The sequence below is a fragment of the Panthera tigris genome, chromosome A1 (assembly GCF_018350195.1).
Source record: "Panthera tigris isolate Pti1 chromosome A1, P.tigris_Pti1_mat1.1, whole genome shotgun sequence".
Taxonomy (NCBI): Eukaryota; Metazoa; Chordata; class Mammalia; order Carnivora; family Felidae; genus Panthera; species Panthera tigris.
Genome location: NC_056660.1, coordinates 46,989,397 through 47,002,354, shown reverse-complemented (window position 1 = coordinate 47,002,354; position 12,958 = coordinate 46,989,397). Strand labels below are relative to the sequence as shown.

Here is a 12,958-nt window from a genome sequence, read left to right as displayed (position 1 = left end):
AAAAACAGCTGACTTAGAAATTTATTTTAATATAAAATGTTCAGATTTAGATACACTTCCACATTACAGGAAAGATTTCTCTAATATTGTATTTACTAATGTATCATGTTTATAAAGTTGATTTGAATTCAGAAGTTTAATAATTTGAGTCATTCTAAAAGATTTTGGTCATAGGTTAATTATATGAAGAGTTGCCTCAATTTTTAGTTTCATGTATTGCTAAAATCACAAATGAATCTGCAAGTCTTCATTTAACACAATTAAAAGCTCCATTCAGTTATTTTCTAAGTTTATCAGTATATGAAAGGTATATGTACTTGATGTACTATTCTACTAACTTTTCTGTCTGAAATTATTTTCAAAATAAAAAGTTTTTTTAAAAAGGTAACCATTCTATTTGCATGTAGTCAAACCACTGAAAGTCTAGGCTGTTCAATGAGGCAATGATATTTACCTTAATACTCATCAGTGATTTTCCTATTAACTAGACTATTAATAATATACTTATCTATTGATAAATTAAAGACAAATCATTTTCTCTCTTCCCCTTCCTCCAACACACATAAACCAGAACATGCAGATTTTTAAGAAATGAACTGGGGAGTATATAATGAACTTAATTTTGGAGTTAAGTTCAATAGTTTCTTTTGTTTTTTAATGTTTATTAATTTTCTTGCGAAACAGTGCAAGTAGGGGAGGGGCAGAGAGAGAGGGAGACACAGAATCCAAAGCAGGCTCCAGGGCTCTGAGCTGCCAGCACAGAGCCTGACACAGGGCTCGAACCCACGAACCATGAGATCATGGCCTAAGCTGAAATTAGATGCTTAACCAACTGAACCATCCAGGCACCCCTCAGTAAGTTCTTTGAAAGTAAAACATCCAGCTACTTTATGACTAGCAATTCCAGTGTTAGAGAAAATTTATCTAAGACAAATAAAAACATATGCCCAAAAGACTTTATAGAAAATTTCACAGCAACTTCATTCATGATAGCTCCAAAATTGAAATAACCTAAATGTCCATTGACAGGTGAGTGAATAAACAAACTGTGGTACATTTCTACCCAGCAACAGTAAGGAATGAACTACTGATACAACAACAAAATAGATGAAAATATAATGTGGCATGAAAGAAGCTAGACACAAAAGATTACACCGTGTGCAATTCCATTTATTTTCAATCCAGGAAGAGTGACACTAAGCTATGGTGACAGAAATGAGGAAGTGTTTGTCTCTTGAGCAGCAGTGGTTGAGATGGACAAAAGGGGTATAAGGAAACTGGACAGTGACTGAACTGTTCTATTATCTTGTTTTAGTCTATGCCACAATTATATGTTATAAAAACAATGCATGTAAACTACAGTTCACTTGAAATAAATATACTTCTTTTAAAAATATTTTTTCTAAAATCAAAAGTAACAGGAACAAAAATCAAAGAGTTTTAACATTTCCAGACATGCAGGATGCTTACCTGTCTAAGAGCTGATTATGTTTTTCTAAAGCATTCTTTTCAGCCATCACTGCTCGTTCCTTTTCAGCTACAGCATTATCCCTTGCTTCTCGGAGATTTCTAAAATTTAAGTATACACTCAATTATTCCAAATACATAAGTATCTATTTCCTAAAGATTCATAAATGTACTTGCTTAGAGTGGACTATCTGACAATCTTAAGGACCCACTTGAGGTTGGTGACCTAAGGTGGATATTATATGAATTTACCTGGCTTGGTATTTCTATAGCAACACACACTAGTACAGGTGCAAACATGGTCTACCTCTAAATGTCCCAGTATCTTTCTCCATAACTTATCTCTACGTGGGTTAAAGGTAGGCTAAACAGTTTGTATATATAACTTGTTTGATCCTTACCATAATCTAATGAGCTAAGTATAATTACTCACACAGTACCCACAAGAAAACTGAGGTCTTGAGAAGTTAATATTCTATAAAATATTTTAAATGCAAAAATATAACATAGAGATCACAAGTGTCAAAATGGGAACAAATGGGATATGAGCTAGCTGAAGCGATGACCCTTGGGATCTCACTTACAGAGGAATGGAAGAGAAGAGAACTGAGGGCTGATAGGTTAGGAAGAAGAAGAGACAAAGGACATGTAGTCCTGATAAGATGACAAACAGATAAATGTAAGTAGTGTACAAACAGGATAAAAGACTAGAGATTGCTGCTAAAGAATGGTGATTTGGAGGTGGAACAGTACTTCTCAGGATAGAATTTTAGTGGATACCAAGATCCAGGGTGTAACCACTGAAGTAGCTAAGTGAAGCTAAGTCGATATTCCTGTAGGGCTCAAGAAAGTATGAAGTCAGAGCGTTAGGTGAGGCACCCACTAATAGTACTGATGATAGCAGGAACTGAAATTGAATGACACATTTAATAACATCTAAGGGTAATGTCCAAAAAGCAGAAGGTAACAAGAGTGAATAATTAGGTTATGACACAACAAGATATGAGCGCCTTTACAGATCAAATCTTGTTTTTTTCTTAAACTGGAAGTCTGGATCAAGAAAAATACCAACAGTAAGCTTTTTTCAGAGACCCACTTAATTTTTTAAAAATCCACTTCTCTAACATAGTTATAAATAAATATAGAGTATAACATAAATAATTTTGCTCATATAATTCCTACAAATCCTGTATGTTTATTTCCTAACCATTTTTTATAGTGAAGTAAACTATAACTTCAAGAGCTTAAAGTACCTAGTTCTAAGTCACAGCCTATGTTAAAGCTCTAATTTGTGTCCAACCATGTCTACGGCAAACAAAGTGTTTTTTTTAATATAATTTATTGTCAAGTTGGCTAAAGCAAGTGTTTTTTTACATCATATTACCATATCTCCCATAAAGACCTGGATTGGGTATTAGAGTTTTGTGTTTATTATTCATGGAGAATATCAGTAGAAAGTCATGAAAATCCACATCGTTTAAATAAATCTATGTAATAACTATTGGACAGAAATGCTTACTTGCTGTGCCAGTATGAAATGTCATCTTTTACATTGTGATACTAACAACAAAGTTAAAATTTAAAACGTATCAACCAACAGAGACTCCTCAATCAAATGGTTTATGAACCAGAAATAAATAGTTCACAAAAAACTGGAGTACAGATAACTTATTAAGAAGAAAATAGCTTTTATATATTATTCTCTAAGTGGAAGTGCATTTTAAAATAGGTATCACAAAATGTCATGTCATTATTTTCTTGACATCATCCTGATTGCAATGGTCTTCAAAAAATATTCTATCATCAAACTAACGGAAACATTAGATTTAATTTTATAGACAGAATTAAATTCTTTAAGTATATTAAACAATGATGTATTTTTCATTCCTAGATGATCTATATATTTCAGCCAGTAAGTCATCACAAACTGGTTGCAATTTTCATTTCTCAAAGATAGCTTCATTGTTCTGTAAGTTATTTCAATAACAAAATTCCAAGTAGATTGCCATTATAGTACTATTAATCATGAACAGTTAGTAGGTGGAGAAGCTTCAGTCCCTAACTATATTTCCTTTCTGCAATAATGGGCATTAGAAATAAAAGCAAGTCACAGAGAATGAAATAAAACCCAGAATAAACTAACAAAAGGGCTTGTGAGCAGAGATATGATTAGAAGGTCCTAGTGCATTCACCATGCTACAATCTATATCATCCAGCTAACTATAGTTAGTGCTATATTAAAGCATAAACAAAATTCCAAGGCCACAAAGAAGAGTTGATTATTTTTAATTGGAGGAAGAGAGGTGAGTGTATGAAGGGAAGATATGTAAGTTGGACCTTGAAGGACAAAAAGGGCAATTTAAAAAAAGAAAACTAGGGTGCCTGGTGGCTCTTTTTAGCATCTCACTTTGGTTCAGGTCATGATCTTGCGTTCGTGAGTTCAAACTACACATGGGGCTTTCTGCTATCAGCACAGAGCCCGCTTCTGATCTTCTGCCTCCCTCTCTGCCCCTCGTCTACTCTCTCTCTCTCAAAAATAAATAAACATTAAGAAGAAAAAAACAAAAAGAAAACTAAAATGAGTCTGAAAAAATGCTAGAGGCTGAGGTTTCTACCAACAGGCTCTCTCCTAGATGTCTGCTGGTAAGATTTCTGTGTGAACCTAATCTCCTAACAGTTTCCATACCTTCCACATCTCCACTCACACACAACCTGCATACAAGAAGGCTCACAATTCCTTTTAACATAAATATAGAGATACAGTACTTACGCCTTTAATATTATCAATTGACCTTTAAGGTTTCTGACATAAACCGAATATATTCCACTGACAATCATAGTAATAACAAACATATAGATGCTTACCACGTGCTAGTAACTATTTTAGGCATTTTACATACTACGACTCATTTCATCTTCACAACAACCCCGCAAAGTGTAGGTTGTCTCATTATCTCCATTTTACAAAGGAGAAGACTGAAACACAGAGAAGTAGTTATCTACCGTCACACAGCAAGGGAGCGATGGTGCCCAAATGTAAACCCGAGCTGTCTGGTTCTAGAGTGCGCGCTCCTTATCATGTCACGCTGCGTTTAGTAAGATTCCCTTTGTGTCACAGAAGTTGTCTCCTTGGGAAATTCTGTCATTATAAGATTTATATGGTCATCTCGTAGCACAAATGTTGAATTAAAAATAAGCTTCGTAAAGACTGCGACTATATTACATAAAAACTTGTTCTTACAGCCCATGCTCCTTCAAACTTAGACTGGTTTGATAAAACACCAGAAGGATTATATTCTGGCCACAGATAAAACCATAATTGCCATATAACTAATAAATTATCCATTTAAAAATGTTAAATGCATTAGAAATGTAACAACATACAGTTTTGGAAGAGCAAGAATTCTAATGTTCTTCAAAGGACAAACTTGAAAAATTTGATAGAGACTATGTGCAGCATGTATAAGTTAAAGAAGCTAAAGTTTTAGAAGTTCAAATGAATATATAATCAAATGTAATGAATAATAATAAAGAATGATGTTGGAAGTTGGCCAAATGGCCAGAATTAGAATGTTTTAAATACAAAATTATAATATTTCATTCTTAAAAATGCTTTTAGAAAGCTAACTTTTTTTTTCATGTTTTTCACGATTCTTTCATGTTACATCCTACGAAGTCCATCTCTCATGTGGACATATCAGAGATACACATACTTATCTCTCCCATCCACCCTGTATTTATGCACAGGAGGCGGAGAGGAAAGACAGTAGAAAAGGGAAAAGAAATCCCATCATTCCTATGTAAAGCCAAAAGTGAGAGCCCTAGTATAATAACTAGTGTCCAAAAAATGTATTTTTCAACTTGAGGCATTTTTAAGAGTGAAAGAGGGTGCTATTAATAACTATGTCAGAGAAATAAGCATAAAGCAGGAATTATGGGGACAAAAACTGGAAGATATCATTTCAACTATGACCTTCAAACAAGAAACTTGAAGAGCTAAGTATTCATTACTTCACTAAATAAGAGAATTGTAATATTACAATAAAACAGATGTATTTCCTATGCAAACTAATGTTTCAAAACTTGATATATTAAAGTTTATCCAGAATTATCTTACAACCAAAACCTGAAACCTCAGTACAAAATGTAACAATGTATTTCCGTACATGGAACATACTTTCCTACTACTAGAAGATAAATTTCATGGTGCCAATATGACAAATCAAATTTATACTTGAAAAGTTTGGCAAGAAACCTTTCTCATTTTGCAAGAATGAGAAAAACGTTAGGAACCTTTGAAATTCTAATAGGAACAAATCAGAGTTTGGGAATGCCAAGGGCATGCTTGACCTGAATAAACACCACTAATGTCTCAGAACTTGAAATTTACCAAGAATAAATAGTGAAAAAAACATGGATGTCAGAAGAGCTCCCTAGGCACAACTAAGCAATCCATTCTCCTGCCTCCATATAAAAATATTTTTGGTTAATAAAAGTGAATACATTCTTTCCAGTTAGAACAAAAAAGGGACTGAAACAGGCTATTTACATGACAAGCTTATTTACAGGGAAAGTATCTGAATTAATCACTTCTGCCTCCAGATGAGTCTTCCTGGACAACATATAAAACTGCTCATTTCCATATCTGAAGCCATTGTTTTTAAGATGGCATAAACAAGAAGGGTTGCAAGTGGATTATCTGCCGTTTATAATCAAATGACCAATAATTGTTCCTTTACTTAACATAGTTGTTGAAAAGTGATGACTAGGAAGGATATAACAAAAAAAAGCAAAGTGGAAATTGTATGTAACATAATTTCTTGGGGGGGAGCTATGCATTTCCAGAGAAGAAATTTTTTGAGATTCCTTGTGACTGAACATACTATATTTTCCTATCGTTTCAATTTAGTTGGTGCTCAAGCAAATTTTTTGTTCATTTTATAGATGTGAAAACTTCATCCTAGAGTAGATAAATATCTGGCTCAAACTATGGTTTAAAAGAAGTTATGAAAAATGTAAGCATCAAAATGCAAAAACTTATTTAAAATCCATTTATGTGTTAAGGTTTAAAAATTAGCTGATGGGGTGTCTGGGTGGCTCAGTCAGTGAAGCATCCAACTTCGGCTCAGGTCACGATCTCAAGGCTCGTGAGTTCGAGCCCCACATCAAGCTCTGTGCTGACAGCTCTGAGCCTGGGGTTTTCCTTAGATGCTGCCTCTCTCTCTGTCCCTCCCCTGCTCATGTGCTGTTTCTCTCTCTCAAAATAAATAAACATTAAAAAAAACTTAAAAAAAAAATAGTGTGAAAGAAATCAAAATATGTTATTAAGTCCTGAGTGCCCTGGAGAAAAACAAAGCAAAGAAGGGGCTAGTGGGCAGGAGGTGTGGAAGGATGAGGAATTCCACAATTTTCTACAGGGTGGTCAAGACAGACATCAGAAAGCAGGTAACATCTAAAGACATGGAGAAAGTAAGGAAACAAGGCTCTAGAATACCCAGGAGTGGAAGGTTAAGCAGTGGAAACTGTAAACACAAGGGACCTGAGGAGCCTGCCTATGGGTTAAGGGAACAGGAGCAGTGTGAGTAAACAAGGGACTAGAATAGAGTAGTAAGATGAGGACGGGATAACTGGGAACTGATCACACAGTATCCCAGGGCATGATAATCATTTAAACTTGTACTCATTTGGATGGGGAACCTTTTCAGTTGAACAATAATTCAATTTGATTTACAGTTTAACAGGAACTGTACTGAGAACAGACCTGTGAGGGCAAGGAAGGAAGCTGGGGGGCCACTTAAGAAAATCTTGCAGTAATTCTGACAAGAGATAATGGTAGCTTGGATCAAGATGGTGTCTGTGAGATGATAAGAGAATCATAAATTTTGAAGACACAACTAAAAGCATTTGCTGATGAATAGAAGACAGAATGTGAAGAAAGAGAAGAGGTTGATGACTTCAAAATTTTTGCTCTAAGAGGAAATGAGTTATCTGTAACTGATCTGGGGCAGACTAAAGGTAGAGCAGGGTTGGAGGGACAGAAGTGTACTTTTGCACATATTAATTTTTTTTTTGCACATATTAAATTTAAAATGCTTACCAGATAAACAAATAGAAATGCCATGAAGGCAGCTAGCTGCAAAAGATGACAAGGAGATGAAGAGGACCAGAAAAGGGAGTGAGTAGGTATAGCCAGTAAGAAAGGGGCAAAATCAAAGTGTAGTTATCTTGAAAGTCAAAGATATGTTTCCAAGAGTGAGGAGTGGTCAACTGTATGAAATATTGCTGACAGGTCAAGTAAGATAGGAACTGAGAACGTGACAACTAGATTTTCAGCAACATGAAGGTCTCTGGAGTTTTTGATAAGAATGGCTTTGTTAGAGCGGCACAGGGAAGCAAAAGCTTGGTAATAGATTATTATTTCTTTTTTAAAGTAGCCTTCACACCCAGCATGGAGCCCAATACGGGGCTTGAACTCACAACTTTGAGACCAAGACCTGAACTGAGATCAAGAGTCGGACACTTAAACGACTGAGCCACCCAGGTGCCCCCTTGGTAACAGATTTTTTTTTAAACGAGGGTAAAGAATGAATATATAAAACTGCAGGAATTTGGTTACAAAGGGAAACAAAGAAATGAGCCAGTGGCTACAGGAGGAAGTGGCAATTAAAAAATAAGTTTTTTTTTAAAGATGGGAGAAATAATGTTTGTTAGTAACAATAGTTGGGAATAGTTGGTAGAAAAGGAAAACCTTTTCCTTTCTTCAAAGGAGATAATTGTTGGAGCTGTGTCTTTGAGCAGGAGAACATGCTCTTGTTACAAGTGGAGGTTGGGCTTTAGGTAAGTAGTAAAGAGAGATAGATTCAGCAAAAAAAATCATACTATTTTATGGAAAAATAAAGGCCTATTTACTAATTTTCAAAATTATAAATGCCTTTATGAAGTTCTAATGATTCACACTCAGCCCTGAAGTATAAAGTGGGGTTTGAAACTCTCTTAAAAAACCAAATTTCTTTCTCAAATAAATTACCGCCAAAATTACCATTTTGCTAAGAGATCTTTTATCAGTTTTTATAGCCTTGACCAGTAACATGGGAATCTGCATTGCACTGTAGAATCAGATGTATCTAGTTTTACCATTTAAATAGTCTGTAATCATAGGCAAATCACACTCACTGTGTCTGTTTCCTCATTTCCAAAACAGGGATACTAGTACCTACAACCTCATAAAATGTCCCATTTAATTCTCTCTACAATGTATATAGAGTGTTGAGTACAACACTTGATATGTAATAGGCACCCCATAAATAGTAGCTAGTTAGTATGTTATCTAAATATGAAAGGCTACATTAAAAATTATGAAGATGGGGCAGCTCAGCTGGTTAAGTGTCTGACTTTAGCTCAGGTCATGATCTCATGGTTTGTGGACTCAAGCCATGGGTCAGGCTCTGTGCTGACAGCTCAGAGCCTGGAGCCTGCTTCAGATCCTGTGTCTCCTTCTCTCTCTGCCTCTCCCCTGCTCATGTTCATGCTCTGTCTCTGTCTCTCAAAAATAAACAAACGTTAAAAAATTTTTTAAAAAAGTTATGAAGATATTCATTTAGAGAATAATAATTAGGGTTTATGCTTCCCAAGGTTTTTTTATTGTATAAAAAGAAAATGACAATATATACAAGGGTATCCTGCAGAAACAGAGAAGACTGCTGAAAGGGCTTCAGCAGTTTAATACCCTTCTTGCACTTTAGGGCTGAGGGGAGTGACATCTGGGATGCAACAGAGAAAAATTTCTGGTACTAAATGTCATGTCACACAAATACTTTTAGGCTTGGTTAGAGTTGCTGTACCTGTGAAAGATCAGGAATGGTTATTCTCCTTTCTAAATCTTGTCTGAAACCTTGGGTTACTAGCTGTGCCTGACCAACCATCTCTCTGAGACCGGCAAAGTAGAAAAGATGAAGTCATGTCTGACGTCCACTTCCTGTCCGTCATCAGGTGGTGTCAATTCTTTCACCCAAATACTATTTAAAATCAGCTTGTATTCTCTCCTTCCATTTCTCAGCTTCACTTAAGCTTTGCAATAGTCTGTTAACCAATCTCCCTGCCTCTGGGCCCTCTTCAATTATAATCCTCCCGACACCGTAACTAGTTACAAAAAATGAATATATCACATTACTCTTTTTCTATAAAATTTCCAAGAATTCCCTATTAACATCAGGGCTTTTAAAAACCTCACCCTATCCTGAATGTTACTACCTCCCTTGCTACCCTATGAGCTATATATACACAATAGTTATATTTAAGTTCTTGCATAACCTGAACTCACCTTACTTCTTCTCTGGAACACCCTGTACACCTTGAAATAATTAAATATTATTAATTAAGCAGTGAACACATATGGTAATCACTTATAGGCATAAAAAGATAGTTAATAATAAAATATAGCTAACAATAAAATTTCATTTGTAACTCTTTGAGAAGATCCTGAGTTATCTGTAAAGCCATATACTTCCAGAATAATCTAACTAAAAAGACACGCTGAATATTCTTAAGTTTTTCCATCTAAGAACTTAAAAAATTATTCAGACACCTGGTCAGACATGAACAAAAGAAGTTTGTTGAAGCACCAATTGAGGACATACACTTTTAAAATGATGAATGGAGCCTGAATATACTGGTTCAGATTCATCTATTCTTTTTTAAAATTGTTTGTTAACATTTATTTATTTTTGAGAGACAGAGAGAGAGAGTGCAAGGGGGGGAGGGGCAGAGACAGAGGGAGACAGAATCTGAAGCAGGCTCCAGGCTGTGAGCTGTCAGCACAGAGCTCGATGTGCGGCTTGAACCTACGAACTGGGAGATCATGACTTGAGCCCAAGTCGGATGCTTAACTGAGCCACCAAGGCGCCCCTCGTTCATCTATTCTAATGCATTATATATACTCAACTAACCTTTGTAAATAAGCTTGGATTGAAGATGTTTAATATCACTCCAATATTTGACACAAACTTCAAGTTTATGTCATTAAGTTTCTTCTTGAGTACTTTTGGAAGATGATAAATTCTGATCAAGATGGATTTTACTGATATGGTGGGAAAATAAAATCACTAAAGCAATACTGTCACATTTAAAAGCATATTTTTGATCTCCCTTTCCCTACTGGTTTGACTTTTTCAAAAGCGTAATAAAATACTTGTAACAAACTCATTCTCCTTTTTACAGGATCACTATGAGAATAGTTCTTTCTGGGTTCACAATTATGAGACCACCTTAGGTCAAGGTAGTTTTACTTTTGGAAAAACTTAATCAGATGAATTTATTTCCTTTTTGTTACCTCATAGTATTAATTAGGAACAAATAAGTTAGCATTTTATGTAGAAATTTAGACTGAAACAAAGGGCATACAGACCTGCATGTCTGTATCATGTCATTTAAGGAAAATGGTTCAATGCTATGGAGATCAATACTTAAGATTTTTTTAATTTATTTTTTTTAATGTTTATTTTTGAGAGAGAGAGGGAGAGAGAGGAGGGAGGGAGGGAGGGAGGGAGGGAGGGAGCGAGAGAGAGAATATGAGTGGGGAGGGGCAGAGAGAGAGGGTAACAGAATCCGAAGCAGGCTCCAGGAGCCCGAGATGGGGCTTGAACTCACAGACCACGAGATCATGACCTGAGCTGAAGTCGAACGTTTAACCAACGGAGCCACCCAGGTGCCCCAATACTTAAGATTCATTACATACTTTATAGTAGTGCCTTCTAATGATAATAATTTCATAATGTTATCAGTGACTTTTATACAATCTTCATTTTAATACTGTCAACAAATCGATAAAAGAAAAAAACTTAAAATACTGCCTACAGATAAAAGGTATCAGAATAAGTACTACTTATACATAGCTTTATAATTTATAATGTACTTTTCATATACATTATCTCATTGAGACCTTACAGATCACTCTGTGAAACAGTACTATTAGCTCACTTTATAAAAGAGTAAATTAAACTTCAGGGATATTAAGCAGATTTACTGGCAGAGCCAGAATTTAAGTTTAGTCTTTTGATCCAAATCTTTTTCATAATATACTCCCTGTTCAGGAATAAAGCTTTTCTTCCAAATGTATAAGAGGGTCTGTACATTTCAGTCACAAAATACCTACTAAGCAAGAAGTTATTTATAGAAGAATCTCACCACCAGAGTGAGTTTCACTATTTCCCACAGCGGCAAACTACATTTTAAAGCAACAGAAGAAGACAAGAAGCCTAACTCCCAGACTGAGCAAAGCATACATACATACACGTTATAATCCCAACTACAGTACTTTTGATGTATCCAAATACCCAAATTCTTTCTTTGCTTATTTCTGCCTTTTCTTAAGTCTTTGTCTCTTGTGCTCTCTTCCCCTTCACTTCACAAACTACGGTATGACTGCAGGGATAGATGCCAAGATCAGCTGGCATGTGTTCCATCTTTCTCTTACACATCTAAGAGGAGAAAATAAAAGGCACTCTCTTAATATCCCCCAATGTATAGAAAACAAACCAAGGCCATAAAATATTTCTTTAATCTTATTTAATTTTCTTCTAAAAATGTTTATGGGGGGAGAGGTAAAAAGACTAAGTACAAACATGCAAGTGTAAGTACTTCGTCTGTTTTAACTCCTATTATGAGATTTCAAAAGAAATAATTTATAATTTATTTTTACTTTATGAAGACTAGTGAGACATAAGCACTAAGTACAGTTAAATCCTGCCATAATGAAGAAACTGTGATTCAAAAAGATTCAGCCATATAAAATACAGAGTTGGATTACTGTGAGGTTAAAAAAATGACAAAGGTGAGCCCTACAGCTAGGGGTCCTTGTGCAATTCAAATCCATTTGGATCTGGGCTGCAGTCTGGCGCCACCTGGTGGCAAATGCCCACTCTGGTTTCAATATCCATGGGGTCATTCTGGGTACAGTGGCTGCCCGGGGTTCCAGGGCAGAGGCCGGGATCCCAGGAATTTCCTGGTTAGGTGGTATCCATTTTGATGTGGATATGGAGGCAGAACAATATTGGGGAAAAGGAAACCTGCTTTTTGTTTCCATGCTTCTACAAATAGTTCTGTCAGCTATTTCCCAACCTACCTGTATCAAGCATCCTAGAGAATAAGGGCTAACTTGTCTAAATCTATGTTGCCATGCATTTTAAAGGATTTTTAAAAAGAACAAAAAACTGAAAAATCAGGAAATTCTCAAAATGATTGTAATACCAAAGTTTATGTGCTATGTGGGTTATCTGGAAATAATTATGCATGCTATCAAAGAAACAATCCCATATATTTTAAGGTTAATAAGCCAGTCAATAAAAGCCTATAAAATCTGTAACAGAATTGAGTCACAGGACTAAAAGTACTTATGTGTAAAACAGAAATAATATCACCTATGCCACAGGTCTATCTCATGCCCAGACCCTTCTCTTGAGATTCAGAACCTTATACAGTCAATTTTTCTGTTTAT

The 12,958-nt window shown here is 35.5% G+C and overlaps 1 protein-coding gene across 9 annotated transcripts in view; it reads right to left on the bottom strand.

Moving 5' to 3' along the window:
• Positions 1–12,958, bottom strand: part of PIBF1 (progesterone immunomodulatory binding factor 1) — a 206,294-nt gene that overhangs the window by 142,973 nt on the left and 50,363 nt on the right. For all 9 annotated transcript variants that reach the window (XR_006214658.1, XR_006214660.1, XR_006214666.1 and 6 more), the window contains exon 10: positions 1,471–1,569. Coding sequence is in view for 5 of the 9 variants with exons in the window: in XM_042978114.1 (XP_042834048.1) it covers positions 1,471–1,569 (99 nt within the window). In the remaining 4 variants the exon portion in view is untranslated. The remainder of the gene's footprint in view (positions 1–1,470; positions 1,570–12,958) is intronic.